Source organism: Phocoena sinus, chromosome 6, assembly GCF_008692025.1.
Source record: "Phocoena sinus isolate mPhoSin1 chromosome 6, mPhoSin1.pri, whole genome shotgun sequence".
Lineage (NCBI taxonomy): Eukaryota > Metazoa > Chordata > Mammalia > Artiodactyla > Phocoenidae > Phocoena > Phocoena sinus.
The window spans coordinates 28,245,532-28,263,526 of NC_045768.1; the positions used below are offsets into that span (position 1 = coordinate 28,245,532).

Sequence of the window (17,995 nt, forward strand, 5' to 3'; positions counted from 1 at the left end):
ATAGAGGGTACACATGAATATACATTAAGATAAATGTGTGTGTATGTGTATATATATACATAATCATAGGTAATGATTTTGCTTTAGGTTTTTCCATTTAAATGTCAAGTTTGGGGAAAGTTTCTGTGTATATGGTATAAATATATACCAATATAAGTATATCTGTCATCCACTTAATATTATCTTTTGTTTCTCAGTTTGGCAAACACTAAGAAAAAGGGTTATAGGGGAGAGAGAAGCATTTGCCCCAGGCCGTCAGGAATTAAGGATGAGGATGTCTTGGTTTTGTGCTGAGGACCATTTATAATTTTAGAAATAGCACACTGGAGTGTGGCTGGTATTCTTGCCTTGAGCTGACAACTCTAGCTGTCTGCCCCGTGGAGAAGGGCACCTCGACAAGAGGAAAAGTTCACCCAGAGACAGACAGAAGGGAGGGTGCACGTCCCTTCAAGAACTGGAAGACCCTGTGTGCAGAGGACTAGCCCTTCTGTTTTGGTAGTGAACTTTGGAGGAAGGGAAGAGAAAGGCAAGGATGGAACTGTTGGTGTGCCAGGCACTGTGCAGGGGCTTGCACATGGCCTCTGGTTTAATGTTTTGAAGGCGCTGTGACACGTGCACATTACCGTTTATTCTGCTGTGGAGTTGAGGAAGTGGAGGCATGGGGAGTTGAAGCCACTTGCCCAGGGTTCTGTAGTCACTCCAGGTCACCCTAGAGTGATACGAATCTTATTTCAATGCAGACTTGAAAAAGAAATGCATTAACTACCACATTTTAAGTTTTAAATGTTTACATTAATGTAATTTAGCGTTTTTTGTTTTGCTGTGCAATCCTGAACACGTATCCTCTTGTGAGTCTCATGGTAAGCACAGAAACAGTTTTTACCCCCTATGTCTTCCAATTATGACCTCTCGTTATGTAAAAACTTTTCCTTATCAAGGTCTCTGTAAGTTCAACTTTTAGTGTGGTAGCCTTCAGGTGGTAATGTGAACCTGAAGAGAGAAAGAAAAAGCAAACAAAAAGCCCCCCACCTGTTTTCGCTCATAATTACTTCATGGAAGGAATGGTCATTAACACAGCCTGCGAGTTGTGTCACAGAGACCTACCTGAGTGTAGCATTTCAAGGAAAACATGGGCCCATCAGAGGACTGGGAGTCTGGGAAGGCTGGTCTCTGGGGAGTGAGCCATTCTAGAAGAGCTCATGAATCAGGCTGGATGAAATCTTCCAGAGAACCTTTAGACAGATTTTATCAGAAATGTACATTTGGGATTATGCTAGGATATTATGATGAGATCATGATACTAACTTAGCCTTCTGCATTTGGAGTTCTTTTTAAAGGGAAACATCCCAGGCTGCTGTTTCCCAGAGATAATGATGAGCTCCGTCTACTTTCAGCCATCTTCCATGCAGGCTGCCTTATGATTTCACAGCAATCTCTGATATATGACAATATCAAAATGGTTCAGCCTTCTCTAGATTTCTGAGGGTCTGATATTGAATAAAATGATGCCCGTAGAAGCAATAAGGAAAGATGGGTTTTCCCCTGGAGATTTTTTCCCCACTATTTCACAAATAGGAGTGATGAAACTGACCCTGTGTCTTTTTTTCTTTGGAAGCATGAAAACTCAGAAGCAGTTCTGGCCTCAGAGCCTGTGCATCATTGCTCTATTTCTTCTCTAGCTTAGGCTTTCTGCCCTAACCTAGCTTTTCCCTGGGCTTCAATTATTTGCTTAGATTTGCCATGCAGCTAGGCGGCATATTATGATTTGACTCAAACTAGACATAAAAACAAGTATTTTAAATTAATTTTAATATATTAAAAATAAGTAAATTTCCAGTGTTAGAAACAGTGCTGACTTGAGTGGAATGAAAGAGAATTCGTTCTTTCCATGCTTTTGGCAACTTTATACTGTCTTCGTTTTTTGTGAGCCATCACACAGTTGTTTCTCAAGGCCATTCCCATGTTGTCTTTCTTGCAGAATCATAGACAGAGTCGGGAATTTATGGTCAACTTTGCCTTGGTCACACACACACACACACACACACACACACACACACACACGAGATATTTTTATCTCTTGCATATCAACTAGTTTAAAATACCCTTTAAAAGCATCCATCAAAGAATTAGTAATTCTTATCTGAGATGAACAACCTGCAAACATACAGTTAGAATAATTTTAGTGTCTTATTTTGATTAGGAGTGGGTTTCTTGTGTTTTAAACTCAAGATTGTGAATAGTTTTAATTAACTAGATTTCAGGTTTACATTGAGTTTAGAAACAAATGATTTTTTTTTCTCATTGCAGACAGAACTAAACTCCACATCTCCCTTCCCCATCAAGGAGCTGGCTGAAGCCACAAAAGCTTTGCTGGATAGTCTTGGGATTGTGGCTCAAGAGGTAAGTCATTTCTTTTTCAGCCCCAGAAGGCAGATCATCCACTATCACTTTTTTCCACCCTGAGTTTGGCTCAGAGGGTCTTTCTGATTTGAAAATCATAGGAAATGTAAAATCAGCTTTATATCCGTGATCTTAAAATTACCTGATTTGATCTCCTTACTTTAGAGATGAAGAAACCAAGACTCATAGATGTCTCAAGGTTAATTAGCTAGGGGCTGAAGGCCTGATATCTAGCCTAGAACTTTCTCTCATAATTACTCTTGGCCCCTAGTTAATGACCCATTTGTAAAGAGGATGATTCCTCCTCATCTTCCGTGTACTGTATATGTCTTACCAGCAACTTCTCCGTATTTTTTAAAATAAATTTATGTATTTATTTGTGGCTGAGTTGGGTCTTCGTTGCTGTGTGTAGGCTTTCTCTAGTTGCGGCGAGCGGGGGCTACTCTCCATTGCAGCGCGTGGGCTTCTCATTGCACTGGCTTCTCTTGTTGCGGAGCACGGGCTCCCCATTGCGGTGGCTTCTCTTGTTGCGGAGCACAGACTCGGCATGCGGGCCTCAGCAATTGTGGTTTGCGGGCTCTAGAGTGCAGGCTCAGTAGTTGTGGCTCACGGGCTCAGTTGCTCTGTGGCATGTGGGATCTTCCCGGACCAGGGCTCAAACCTGTGACCCCTGCATTGGCAGGCGGACTCTCAACCACTGCACCATCAGGAAAGCCCATCCTTATTTCTTTTTCAGTAGCAAAGCAAGACAGTCTTTTTACCAAAACATTTGTTTGCTGTCTGAAGGGAAGAACATGGTACCCCTAATTCAGATCTTTCCCTTGTCAATATCTGGGCCCTGAGTTCAACTATGGGAAGGAATATAGTCTCCTGATAAAAGTTGAGCTTACCTTTCAGGTCCACGTGTTTACAAGCGTATTAGAATAACCTTTGTCACAGGATCAGGGGGCCTAACTTACAAAAAGCAATTAGCCATTCCTCTGCCTCCCAGTCAGCATGTGCTCACCTTTCTGACACCCAGCCTTGTTTCACATTAGACTTGGAAAGGGGGAACCATTTGGAGCCAGGTGTGTAAAGAGCTAAGCTTGGGGGATGGTGGTCAGAAGCCATGCAGGCCTTAGTATTTAAGACACTGGGTAGGAATAATTCATGGTGAAATTCTCTCAGACTTGGTCCAGTCTTATTATGAGTTGCTTCTCTAAGTCATTTTTTGGGGTTTGTATCATTTTTCTCAAATATCAAAGCTCACTTTATGTCTCCTAAGAATAAAGGCTTGCATGGTCACTATGGGAAATGCAAAACGTTTGGAGAATAGAGAAAACACCGAGATTCAATGCTGTTGATTTATTAGTGTTTTGCTTTGGGGTCTGTTCTGTTTTTCAATTCTGCTCATGTGCGTCTGACTGGAGAGGCGTGGCTTTTGGGTCACTTTCAGGAGGAGAAGCCCTGTTCCAGGCTGCCATCTGTTCTTCCGGTTATGAACGCTGGTGACCGCTCTGTAGGTGGAGAAGCTGGGTCTCCCAGGGTTCTTCCAGGAGGCAGAATGAGAAACAGAACCTGCCCTGCAAGTCATTTCTCCTGGGCCCCGTTAGCTGACACTGATATGCCCCGTACTGCTCTGCAGGTCCCTGCCAGCCTTAGGGAAAGCAAAGCAGGGACTCTAACGTGGGAGGCTGCCTCTAAGCTCACGGTCTGGTTGCAGCTGTTTCCTCTTACGTCACTGGCCTGCCTTTTGTCTGGGGTAAAAAGAAAAATGGAAAGCATGTGATGCTCATGTGGTAGAACCTCTCCAACTGAACAATATACATTTTTTCTGGCAGCTGCTTCCTTGTGCCCTGCTTGTTCCCTGGTCCTGGACGGCAAGGGCCACCCGCTCCTCTCAATGGAACACTAAGTCAAGTCACTTTTGCCACAAGTGACTCATTATCTAACTTGCCATTTCCCTGGGACAAATGGGAGGAGATAAATAAATAAGTGCACTTGTTGATCTGCTCCATGTTTGGAAAGAAAGTTGGTTGTTTGACCAAAGCACAACCCTTAAAAAAGGGAAGCTAAGGGAAAAGGGAGCTAAGCTGCCCTGGTTCATGCAGTTTCACCCAATTTCCCTGTGTAATCCACATGACAGATGTGAGTGGGTCCTACTGTGCCCATTTTACAGGTGACACTGAGGCTCAGAAGAGCTAGACAACTTGCCCACAGTCACCTAGTAAGTTAATTGGCAAAACTGGGATTCGAACCCAGGACCGTTGGCCTCGAAAGCCCATGTTCTTGCTACTTAAGCCCACTTTTTGTCTGAACCCTGATGGTAACTGGAATAAATAAAATAATAGATAAATAAATAGATAATAAATAAATAAATAAATAGAATAAAAAGGAGACTCTTCAAAGAAAGAAAATGTGGATTAACAGGGCCGGCAGTTGGCTGAGAACGGGGACTTTTGGAGCCAGATGAGTGAGAGCGGACATGAGCATCACATCTCAGTGACGGGAAGGTGAGCCTGGGGAGGCAGGGCAGGAAACAGTGTGTCCGTTATCTGCCCAGCACCCACCAGGTGCCTGCCACAGCCGGGTGCTGGGGACTCAGCAGCGAGTGCACTAACTTCCCTGTTCTCGTGGGACTGACATGGGGCGAGAGACAGGAATAAACAGGTCTGTATATCATGTGACAGCAGGGATGCCTGCCATGAAGAAAAATAAAGCCGGGTAAGAGGCTGGAGGGTGATGAGGTGGTGTCTTAAAGGGGGCTGATTGGTGAAGTCCTCTCTGGTCAGGTGACATCTGAGCCTGAGGGGAATGACACTAGGGCCTCCACTCCAAGCAGGAGGAACCGTAAATCCAAAGACACTGATGTAAGGCATGATGAAGAGATGTATGTAAAGACCAGGGAGAAGCTGGGACGAAGTGAGAGAGTGGCATGGACATATATACACTACCAAACGTAAAATAGATAGCTAGTGGGAAGCAGCTGCATAGCACAGGGAGATCAGCTCGGTGATTTGTGACCACCTAGAGGGGTGGGATAGGGAGGGGGGAGGGAGATGCAAGAGGGAAGAGATGCAAGGGGATATATGTCTATGTATAGCCGATTCACTTTGTTATAAAGCAGAAACTAACACACCATTGTAAAGCAATTATCCTCCAATAAAGATGTTAAAAAAATAAAATAAAGATCAGGGAGGAGCCCAGCCGTGGCCAGAGCAAAGAGAGCAAGTGAGAGGGGAGTCGGAGGTAAGGTCACAGCAGGAGGTGAGTGTGGTGCAGGGCTGCCAAGGCTGGGTTTACACTGAGTAAGATGGGAGGCCAGTGGAGGGTCTGGAGCAGGGGCGCCTGGTGTGACCTAGAGGATGAGGGTCGTTTATGGTTCGGCTGTTATGCTAGGAGACTGTGATGGGGCCGAGGGCAGGAGGAGGCCATCGCAGTGGATTGAGAAAGCGAGTCAGCGGTTCTTCACTCCAAGGATGTCGATCAAACGCCACCTTCCGTGGGCTGGAGGATGAGCGGCCCCCTTCCCTGTGAGGGGGAGGGCTTCACGGAGGAGGTGTGGAGCGGGATTTGAGGTGCAGAAGAACGAGTAGGAGTTTGCCCCTGAGACAGGTTCCGGGAAGAGCCCAGAGCTTGGAATAACTCAGTCATTTATGGTGCTTCTGTCCAAAGATGTGCTGGCTTTAGGTGGGGAGCAATTTGTCCTTTTGATTGGGGGATGGTGGTGGTGAGAAAGAGAAGTGAGTGGCTTTTGCTGTCGTTTAAAAATCTCTAGGGGGCTTCCCTGGTGGCGCGGTGGTTGGGAGTCCGCCTGCCGATGCAGGGGACATGGGTTCGTGCCCCGGTCCGGGAAGATCCCACATGCCGCGGAGCGGTTGGGCCCGTGAGCCATGGCCACTGAGCCTGCGTGTCCGGAGCCTGTACTCTGCAACGGGAGAGGCCACAAGAGTGAGAGGCCCGCGTACCACCGCAAAAAACAGAAAAAACAAACAAACAAAAAAATCCCTAGGGCTGTTGCACCCACCAAGGAAAGGAGAGGTGGTCTGACTACTTCTCCTCTCCCCGTCTGTATACCTCATACAGGCGATGAGAAGATAAAGTCAGGAAAAGCGGGCCGCCTAACTGTGTTCTCCCGATGTTAGATGCTCCCTCTGGAGGAAGGAATCTTTGTGACCTCTGACCGCCTCTGGGGCTCCTGGTTCCCCTTGCAGGCAGAAGGCAAATGTGGGCTCTGTGGCGCCCAGGACCTTATCACTCACCGGAGCCAGCAGGCTCTGTGAGATGGAAAACTGGGCCCGGGGGCAAGTGCAGGGTTCCACAGCCACTCCCCTCTGCTCACCACGCCTCAGGCCTCCAGGCGGTGAGGACAAGCAGTGACATGTCAAGGAATGTAGGGATTTTTTAATGATTTATTGTGAAATGTGTGGAAATACAAAGTGCTCTATAAATATTGAATTATAAGAGCCACTGGGCCAAGAAGTCCGCACAGTGCTGGAGTACGTTGGTGTGTGAGACAAAGAGCTGGTCACTTGTGAGTCCCAGACTCAGACCCCCCACTGCCTGGGGCATCTGGGTCTTCCGGCAGGGACTGTTCTGTGTTGGGCCCTCTCTGGGACGTCAGATATCGTGTGATTTTCTCCTCGCCACACTGTTTTAGCTTCATCATCTTGATGGGAAGTTGGGCCCTCAGAGAAGTGACTTTCTGAAAGCTGTGAGCTCATGAGAGACATAAGTGGGATTCAAACTCGGTCCCCGACCATGCACTCTTTCCATTGCCCGACACTCAGCCGAGACGAGGATGGGGACTTCACACACAGCACCTCTTCTGCCCGGGGGCAGAGGGCCCCTCAGTTTCCACACTGAAGTTTGAGGTGTTTTAGAAATGAGGCAGTGACCTAGGGTGTGAGCGGTTCCTGACGTATGCCTGTGAACACATAGTCATTCAAAGAAAGCATCCTCTTCTGTAAACTCAGTGATCATCCGAATGAGATAAAGCCCATCAGCAGGGGCTCCCCTAACTGCTAAGTGGTGCTTCTCAGTCTCTAATGTGTCTAGGAGTCACCTGGGCACCACGTGAAAATGCAGATTTGAACTGTAGATAGATAGACCAGAATCTGCACCTCAAACGGCCTCTCCGATGACGCCGATGCCCCTGGTGCCTGGACCACAGAGGAGTAGCAAGGCTCTGACAGTCCCATCACAGAGCGATGCCCCTCTGAGAGGTGATATCAGACAAGATATGTTCTGGGCTGTGGCTTTGGCGAGGTCAAGACATTAACCTGTTCATTCCTATTCTGTGTCTTCAACCTGCCTCGCGCTTCCCTCTGCTTTTCCTCCTGATCTGTCCACCAGCTCTTCAGCATGAGGAGCTGGACTGACATGCGGCAGGAGGTGATGTTTCTGACCAACGCGAACAGCTCCAGCTCCCCCACCCAGATCTACCAGGCCGTGTCCCGCATCGTCTGCGGCCATCCCGAGGGTGGGGGCCTGAAGATAAAGTCCCTTAACTGGTATGAGGACAACAACTACAAAGCCCTCTTTGGAGGCAACGGCACTGAGGACGACGCTGGCACCTTCTATGACAATTCTACCAGTGAGTGTCCGTGCAGACCCAAGCCCTGGGCCCAGCCCACCTCGGTCCCAGGCTCAGCCCCGCGGCCCCTGTGGCACCTGCTTCTTCGTGCTTATCCTCACCCTACGTAGCAGTGGTGGGTGTTTGTTTACCTGTCTGTTTGCCCCCCAGACTGAGCTCCTAGAGGAGGGAATCTTAATCAGTGAACTGTCCCCACTTGTGTGAACGGGGCCTGGCACATCCCAGGCGTACAGTGTGTTTATCAAGTGAATGGATGACTGAAAGCCAATCCCTCAGTTTTCTGGGGGATGTCGGAGGGTGGTTCCCAAAGTGATCGAGTATCTTCTCCTTCTTCTCCCCCTCTCCCTTGCCCCTCCCCTCTCCCCTCCCTCTCCTTGAGGTATGCTTTACAATAAAGACTTAACAATAACAACAGCAATAATAAAAGATAACATTTAGGGAACATTTCCTATGTACTATGCATTTTATTTAACTTATCTCATTTAACGCTTACAATAACCCTGCGAGGAAGGTTTTATAACCCCACATTTTATAGGCTCAGAGAGGTTCAGCGACTTGGTCAAAGCCACACCATAGCTAATTGGCAAGAGCCAGGATTAAGCCAGATCTGCCTGGCTCCATGCTTTTTTTTGGTAAACCACGTGGCCTCCAAAATACCTGTTCATGGTGGTGTGTGTGTGTCATCAGACTGGGACATGTGATCTGCTGTTTGTGGTTCTCAGCTGCAAGGTGACATTGAAGAACCTTGTAACTCCATATCTGTTCCCCACACTTGGGCAGTTTTGTGTGGGGATGTGTGTCCTGTGCCTGGTGGCAGCCAGGAGCCAGTGTTATAGTTTTAGACAATGGCATCGTTTTCATTGAAAATATGATGCAAGTGAGCCTTTCTCCATTTCTAACTGCAGGTGTGCCTTTCAGACACTGAGTGAGGTGGCTTTTTGTGCGTTATTGTGACGCAAGAACCTTTTATTCTTGTCTGGAGTGAAGCACTCCAGACATGGCAGGTTGCTTTGCGAGCCTGAAGGGAAGGGCACTGTAGGCGGTTTTCTGAAATGCCGTCCCCTACGCTCCCTCACTTTGTAAGTCAACCCAAGGGAACCTTCATTTTCACAACAGATATAACTGTGAGAAAATCCTCTTGGAAAAAAAAATTATCTTTTTAGCATGTAGAGGATACTTAGTATCTAAAAGAACCCAGAATGAAATTTTTTTAAAAATCAGGAATCCTTCTGGATAATCAAACCCTACTGTCTGTTATAAATTTGGATTTTTCAGTTTGGGATGTTTATTACATTTATTACATATACTTGTGATGAGACCTATTAATTAAAGGGAAATTTAAAATTTCTGCTTGAAAACTAAAGTCTGAATTCAGCTCTTTGTTTCCAATAAAAACAGAGTGGTGAGGACTGGTGCAAGCTATTTAGAGTTATAAAGGATTGTGCATAATAAAAAAGATTTTTCCATATTGTCTCAGTTGTGAGTTATCCATCGTCAGTGTTACAATAAGCTCTGATGATTTATCAAGCATCGTTCTAGGGGCTGCAGAGGTAGCATCTCAGTTAATCCTCTCCGCATCTCCGCCAAGTAGATGTCATTAACTTTATTTTTACAGAGGAGCCAACTGAGGCTCAGACAAGTGATGTTGTTACATAGCCATTAAGTGGCAGAGCTGAGATTTGAACCCATGACTGACCAGCTGGCTCCAAAGCTCTTGTTAGTTCCTACAAGTACATGAGCATGCATACAAATATCTGCCTTTCATCCTCTTCATAGCTCCTTATTGCAATGATTTGATGAAGAATCTGGAGTCCAGTCCTCTTTCCCGCATCATATGGAAAGCTCTCAAGCCCCTGCTTGTTGGGAAGATCCTGTATACACCTGACACTCCAGTCACAAAGCAGGTTATGGCTGAGGTAAGCTGCCTGGGCCCAAGAGGCCCTCTACAGTATCCTCCTAGAATTATGGACAAAAATATAAAGGTGGCTTCGGATGGCGTGTGTTGAGTATACTCATGGCTCTTCTGGGATTTCCAGAGTGAGAACCTCCAGTTTGACTCAGGCCCAAGCTGACTGTTGAGGGCCAGCTCTCCAGCCTTGGGTATTTGAATCACTGCTGCAGGCAGACACTTCTTGGGAATGGGAAGGACTGGAAAAGGGCTTCTGTGATGGAACATCTTTTCAGGGAGCAGCTGAGTTCTCATGTCTCTGCCTCCCTCTCTCTCTCTCTCTCTTTTTTTTTTTTTTGCTGCCCCTGGCTCCCCGTTTGACTCCAGGTGAATAAGACCTTCCAGGAACTGGCTGTGTTTCATGATATGGAAGGCATGTGGCAAGAGCTGAGCCCCAAGATCTGGACCTTCATGGAGAGCAGCCCAGAAATGGACCTTGTCCGGGTGAGTGTCCCTCTGATTACCGGGTACCTGATTGATGCTCCTTACTTTCCCAGAAGTGACTGAGATGAGGATTCTTTACGTTGAACCAGTGCAGACGTACTGAGCCTCGCTCAAGCCACAGGCCCATCACCTGGCAGAGCTACAGGTGACGGTGCACAAATCACACCATTTCATGCACATCAGCATCAATGCGTCTGATAGTCAAAATCAGATTTCCAAGAAACCTAGGGCTGGTATTTGGAGCAAGAGTTTGGTGATTACAGGACCTTGATTATTTTCCTTTCTGGCTCTAGAGCCACAGCATCTTACTTAGCCCTACTATGTCCTAGTGGGTCTTGGACAGAGGTGTGTGTGAGCAAAGGTCTGGTCTGACCTGAGATACCCATTCCCCGAGGCACCGTGTGAGTGTAGAGCTGCTGTTACTGCATGGAGGGGAATTGCACTGAGTGCTTCAGAACCACTTGAAAAGGGATAAATGCTCTAGAGACAATTGGATTCAAAAACGGAGGAGTCTGAGCATGGAATGTCTCCTTTGCTTGAGCCTGAGTGCCATTTAATCGCATCATCCTGCCTTGGGCTGAGTCAGAGAATCATTAGACTATTTCCTCTCTCCATGGTGAGAGAGGCCTCTTCCTTTTTTCCTGCTGCTCTTAAGAAGCACGAATGGATTTTGCCAGGTTTCTTTTCTTGACACCTCATTGATCGGAGGGGCAGCTGGGTGTTAGAGGAGGTATCTACCGTGGGAGGTGCTCTCCCAGGCTGAGGACTGTCCCTTGATGTCCCTGGGAGGGATGATATGCAGGTGGTCTTCCAATGAGGGGAAAGCTGGAGTCATCTTTATTGCACTAGTCTTGCAATTTAATTCTTAAATTGGGAGCCTTTAAAAACCAAGGGACTTCAGTCAGAAAAACATGAACAATAATTTGTATGGATTGACTGAATACTTCTGACTAATAATGATAACAACAACAACTTATGCCCTTCAAGGATGGATCTCTGTTGGACTCCAGTCTCTCCTCCAAAAGGGACTCAAGCGGTCCAGCCACAGACAGTGCCATAGACTTAGGTGTGGTCTCAGGTGTCTTCCTCCTGGTCCTCTCCTTAGAATGTACATTTCTACTTGTTGGACTTCTCTCCTTCTGCGTCTCAGAGGATGGTGAGGGTCCCTGTTGAAGGAACTCCATGAGTTTTAGTCTGTAGGCAGAACGATGCTTCCCCTTCTCTTAAATAGACGGTTTGGCTTGGATGCTCCAGCAGCTCACAGGCTCTCAGTTCTTCTGGGACAAGGCGCTTGCCAACATGGCCATGGCATTCATTAGCACTCCTGCTGGAGAACACAGGATGTGTGATGGGAAATGGAGGAGCTGTGGCTGGGGAGAAAAGCATGGCATGTGGTTTGGAGAGCCTTGGGCGTCAAGCCGAGGACCTTTACTTTAAGCTCTGGAGCACCATGAAAGGGTGCTAGGCAAGGGGAGCTATTACTCTGGTTTGACAGGTGGATTGAAGAGGGGAAAGGTGGAAGGCAGAGTCCAGGGCGGAGGCTATCCAAGTAGGTGGCCAAGGCATTGGCTGGAGGCAAAGCCTGGTGACTGCTTGATTGTGGAGGGGTGAAAGAGAGGGCAGCTTCAGGATGATTCTTGATTTCTAGCTGGTGGACGGTGGGGATGTCCAACAGGCCAGCGGGTATTGGGGCCTGGCGTGTAGGGGGCTGGTTAGGCTGAGACACCAAATGCTGACTCATCAGCCTGCGGGCGGAGGTCGAAGGAGCCTCCTCCAGCTGCTTTCTCTTCTCTACTGTTCACTCCACAAGCTTGGGCCACTCAGTCCTCTGTACCCACTGCGGCCTTGCGTCTGGTACACAAGGCAATGCTTGAGACTTCTGTGTCTGTTGGGGTAGCTCTTTCTTTTTTTTTTTTTTTTTAGCTTTATTGAGGTGTAATTGACAAATTAAAAGTGTATGTATTTAAGGTGTACAACTTGGTGTTTTGATATATGTATGCATTGTGAAATGATCTCCACAATGGAGCTAAGTAACATGTCCCTCACTTCACATAGTTACCTCTCAGCAAGTGTCAAGTATACAGGACAGTATCATTAACTATAGTTACCACACTGTACGTTAGGGCCTCAGAACTCTTTGTACTGCAAAACTGAAACTTCATACCCTTTGACCTCCCTGTTTCCCCCAGCCCACGACAGCTACCGTTCTACTCTGTGGTAGCTCTTATCTTCTGCTGTCTCTGGCTCTGTCTACACCCGTCGCGTCACCCCACATATCTGGAGGCGCTTCTCCGTTGAGTCACGTAACCCACTGATACTAAACTGTTCTCCTTTCTGAGCTGCTGTTTGTCTCCTTCATCTCAAGCCGACGCTTTCTCCCTGGCCACTGCTCCTGAGGGGGATCTTTGGTCTCCTGGCCCCTCTCGTGCTCTAGAACGGCCATGTGATCAGTGATCTCACTGGGCATGTCTCTCCAGCCTTGCTGCCCTCCTTGGCCATATTGCTGAGAAGCCACACTGGCCAGGGAGGGCCTCACCCCAAATGCCACGTGTCTTCACTCAGGTCTTATTTGCTCAGTTCAAGTCCCAAACAAGTCATTTCAGAATCACTAACCCATACCCCTGTGAACCTTTGTGAGGTACAATTTTGTACCTATTTTGTTAACAAAAACACATATCTTAACTGATGACAGTATAAATTGTTATTCCCTATAGGAAAACAATTTGGAATGAAAATTGTAAGAGCCATAAAAAATGTGCTATCCTGTGTATCTGCATTTCACACACCCTCAGGGATGTATCCCATACAGAAATAATTTTAAAGAAAAAAGTCACCATATGAGAGAGAATGTTATTGCTATAATAATTGTTATTGTGAGAAAATTAGACTAAATGCTGCGGTATGGGAATAGTTAATGAAATTATAGTTTATATACACTATAAAAACTATTATGCTCCCTTTATAATAAAAAATATGAAGCCACACGGGGAAAAAACTTATATGTTAGTAGAAATAAGACTGATTTAAAAAATAGCAGAGTTTGGCCCCTTAGGGATTCCATTTCAGTAGAGCCAGAGCTTCATGTATGTTCTCAAAGGTGTGAAAGGAGTTGCAGCTGATTCTCCTTTCCATGAGCTGAGGTTGAGACAGACCCATTTTTCTGGCAGCACATCTGTGCAGGCCTCTGCCCTGGTCCTCTGCACCTGCTGGTTGAGCACCAGATTGGTTTTCCTTCTCTTCCATGTTGACCCACATGGAGAGCCAGCCAGCTAGGGAATAAGAAACGGAAGACAGGCCTCCTTTGCATCATGACCCGTGCATCCCGCAACTGGAAAAGATCATATTGGTTTAACAGCAGAGTTCTTTTCCCAAACTAAACAGCAGAAGTAGGTGTGGCTTAATTCAATCTAGAGATTAGGGTCTTTATGAGGAATCATCAGCCTGGGTCTCAAAAGAGGAAGAAGATATAATGTAGTGGGAAGGTGCAGTAGAATCCGAGAGCCCAGTATTCTCACCTGTAAAATGGAAACATTGGGTTACCTATCTCACAGTTTTCTATGAAGATTTTAAAGAAAGACAATGTATGTGAAAGGGTTTTGTAAACCATACAGTGCTCATCAAGACTTAGTGGTGTTTACTACTTGTACTTTGTTATGGGAATGGCAGACGCTTTTGGACAGCAGAGGCAATGACCACTTTTGGGAACAGCGATTGGAAGGCTTAGATTGGACAGCCAAAGATATCGTGGCATTTCTGGCCAAGCACCCAGAAGAAGTGCAGTCCACTAATGGCTCTGTGTACACCTGGAGAGAAGCCTTCAATGAGACCAACCAGGCAATCCGGACCATCTCTCGCTTCATGGAGGTGAGAATCTATTCTGCGGACCACTTAGAAAAGGCTTTGGCTTCTTTCTCTGAGATGGTGCAATAAGGTTTGGATTGGAGTAAAGTTTAGAAATAATGTGTCATCTTATTTACAGTAGTATCCCTCCACCTAACACAGGGTGTAATGTACAAAAAGGTACTCAATGAATGTTAGTTAAATGACTGAATGAGTAAATCAACAGACCTAACTTCTAGCTTTTTTCTATCTGACTCAAGAATGTCTCTATCCATCGTTTTCTAGGTTTTCCTGTGTTTCGATATCCCAATACCTAATGGCAACAAAGCATTCCCTTAAAAAAGCATTACTTATGAAACTTATCTAAAATCTAATAGGACCGATTACACTTTAAAAATTGAGTCCTAAAAATGATGTGACTTAATAGGGACAAATGAAAGGTTTTTTTGTTCTGTTTGGTTAGTTGTTATGACTCAAAACTAACTAAGAAAACAGAAGCGAAAATGAGGTTTAAACCTCTTTCCCTCCACAAAAATCAGTATAGGTAACTTACCTCTAAATACTTCCAACATTTCCCTTAAAGTGCAGTCAAAAACCAAAACAAGCCATTTTCAGTTGAATGTTGGAGAATGTCTTGAGAGAGGAGTAGAGAGGGAGGATAAAAAAGGTCATGCACTTAGTGCTTCTCTCTTAGCACGGATTCTGCCTTGGCCACTGCTTGTTTTCCTGGCCATCGGCGTTCTCATGTCGGCTGTTCTTCCTTCAGTGTGTGAACCTGAACAAGCTGGAACCAGTGGCAACAGAGGTTCTGCTCATCAACAAGTCCATGGAGCTACTGGATGAGCGGAAGTTCTGGGCTGGGATCGTGTTCACTGGAATTGCTCCTGGCAGTGTTGAGCTGCCCCATCACGTCAAGTACAAGATCCGGATGGATATTGACAATGTGGAGAGGACGAATAAGATCAAGGATGGGTAAGCTGAATCCCCCCATCATACCAGCCAGTCTTGGGAAAGTCAAGAGCAGCTAATGTGAGTGGAGGTACTGTATTTTAACTAATAATTTGGTAAAAATTTCCAACAAAGTATAACTCAAATTGGTGGCATGGTTTTGGTGTAACTGGCTCATTCATTGTGGAGACAACTATTTCAAAGGTCTTAAAATATCATTATCTTTTGGTTCAGCATTTCCATTCAAGGGAATTAGTCCTGAGGAATTAAATCAACAGGAAAAAAAGACATTAGATTCTCTGTGCTAGCACTATCCCTTTCTATAAAAGGGAGCAAATAAGCAAGATAAAAGGGAATGGTTAAGTAAATTTTGGCCCGTGTACTTGTTGCAATGTTAGGGAACTAATGGAGCGGGGGGGGAACCCAGACCAACAAGTGGTTTGTTCCTTCTGATTATATTTATTTAAAAACGTGTGAAAAAAAAAAAAAAAAAAAAAACCAAACGTGTGTATGTGTCAGCTGAGACCAGAAAGTAAGATACAGAAATAAGAAAAGTGGCTCTGTAATGGTGGTAGGATTGTGGGTGACTGAATTTTTTTTATCGTATGGTTCTAAGGAATGTTTGGTCGCCTGTGGTTTGATTTAAGGTACTGGGACCCCGGTCCTCGGGCTGACCCCTTTGAGGATATGCGGTACGTCTGGGGGGGCTTCGCGTACTTGCAGGATGTGGTGGAGCAGGCAATCATCCGGGTGCTGACGGGCACAGAGAAGAAAACTGGCATCTACATGCAGCAGATGCCTTACCCCTGTTACGTTGATGACATGTAAGTTACCAGCGAGCCACCACCTTTGCTTAACTGGTTAACACTGTCCCCAGGTGGTGTGTACACACACACGCACACACACACACACGTCAAGGGAGGAAACAGAATGATTATATTTATTTTATATGTGTATTGACACGGGTCAAAAAATTGGTTAAAACAAGATTGCAGCTACTGCCAAAAAAAAAAAATTGTTTTTGGGATTCTGTGGGAATTTCAGGAAATAAGATGCCAGATGTAAGTAGCTGACAGTTTGAGCCACGTCACCAGTAATCCTCACTCCTTTCTAGTCCATGGTTACCAGAACTTTTATTTTTTTATACTCTATCCTTTCAGTCAAAATCAGCCTAATCTGCAAGTTTAAGATGTGTCATGACGAGCACATGCCAAACACATCCACACATCCTCACGTCCCCCAAACACAGAGGCACAGTGTTCTAGACCTATAAAAGCAGACTTTGTGTCAGTTTTTCTTCTTCCTCTCTATAAGTGGTAAACCACATTTTCAAACAATGCAAATAAAACCGAACAAGGCCTTTTTATCTTAGACATTTTAGATAATCTTTTAGTGCTTGGTCACTGCTGCCAGGTTCTCACTGTGGGGACTGTGCCTTTGGAGCCAGTGATTTCTTGTGAGAGAGAGAGAGAATAGGCAGAGGTGTAGTTATTGCAAGCATCTGAAATATGTCATGTCTCTTCTGAATTCTGGAAACTCCCTTATTCTCTGTTGTGTAAGGGAGAGTGTGTGTGTAGAGATCCAGAGTGCAGAAGGAGCAGGGTTCCTCTCCTTGTATTTCTCCCTGCTTTGCATTGAACAACCCATTTCCTTGCAGGGCTCACTCTAGCTTTTCTAGGTCACCTGGATTTATCTTGTTTTTCACCTTCAGAAAGATTAGCCAGTATTTTCCAAAGGAAGACTTTTCCAAAGACCCCCTAAGCCAAGATTTACTCTAGAAAGGATGTATTAAGATGGGAACACGACGAGAGGTCAGAGGCATTCAGAGCCTTTGCCTGTTGTCACGTAGCCAGTTAAGTGCGTAAGTGGTAAAGCTGGGACTTGAACCTTGAGTTTCAGAGCCCAGATTCTGTGTTCCTTTTACTTCACTGCATCTCCTGTTCTACTTTGGAAATCTGAAGTATTACTGACAAGAGCTGCCTGAAGTGTATTTCTGCACCACCTGTCGTTAACAGTTATGCAAGGCAAGCTGATAGTGAGATGACCTTGAAGATGTTGAACTTTCATGACAGAATGAGTTGGTGTTGTTTTGTTGGTTTTGTTCTAGTACTTTAAAGTCACCCCCATTTAGCTTAATGACATCTGAGAGCCATCTGGTTACTAAAGCAAGCCCTCAAAGAAGTTTTCTTTGTCATCACTTTGTTAGTAGTGTCATCACTGCGTTACCCCACTCACGAAGCGCAACTGTCAGGGTGCACAGGTCTGCCCATCTCGGGCTCAGTACTGGTGCTTTCTCTTGCATGCAGATCCAGAGGCGTTGGCCCAGGAGCCTGGCTTACGCTCACCTTTACTCCTCCCCCCGCCCTTCCAGCTTCCTGCGGGTCATGAGCCGGTCAATGCCCCTCTTCATGACGTTGGCCTGGATTTACTCTGTGGCTGTGATCATCAAGGGCATCGTGTACGAGAAGGAGGCGCGGCTGAAGGAGACCATGCGCATCATGGGCCTGGACAACAGCATCCTGTGGTTCAGCTGGTTCCTCAGCAGCCTCATCCCCCTGCTCGTGAGCGCCGGCCTGCTGGTGGTCATCCTGAAAGTAAGGCTGCCTCACCGGCCCCTCCCTGCCCCCCCGTGGGCCACGTGAGCAGAAGAAAGGCACGGATTCTTCGGAAGGGAAGGGGTCATATGTGCTGTTCCCTGCAATTCCCTCATTTTATGGTTGGGGAAGGGGAGACCGAGAGAAGGGCAGCAACTTGTCCAGAGTCAACCCAGCTGGTTAGCAGCTAAGCAGGACTGAACCCAGGGGTCTTGTGTCACAAGTGAGCACAAGCGTAACTACGCC

The 17,995-nt window shown here is 46.2% G+C and overlaps 1 protein-coding gene across 3 annotated transcripts in view; it reads left to right on the top strand.

Annotated features, from left to right (window-relative positions):
- ABCA1 (ATP binding cassette subfamily A member 1) overlaps positions 1-17,995 on the top strand; it is a 138,251-nt gene that overhangs the window by 74,419 nt on the left and 45,837 nt on the right. For all 3 annotated transcript variants that reach the window (XM_032634674.1, XM_032634676.1, XM_032634675.1), the window contains exons 8-15: positions 2,308-2,400; positions 7,735-7,975; positions 9,752-9,891; positions 10,251-10,367; positions 14,034-14,231; positions 14,974-15,179; positions 15,803-15,979; positions 17,527-17,749. In XM_032634674.1, the coding sequence (XP_032490565.1) occupies positions 2,308-2,400; positions 7,735-7,975; positions 9,752-9,891; positions 10,251-10,367; positions 14,034-14,231; positions 14,974-15,179; positions 15,803-15,979; positions 17,527-17,749 (1,395 nt within the window). The remainder of the gene's footprint in view (positions 1-2,307; positions 2,401-7,734; positions 7,976-9,751; positions 9,892-10,250; positions 10,368-14,033; positions 14,232-14,973; positions 15,180-15,802; positions 15,980-17,526; positions 17,750-17,995) is intronic.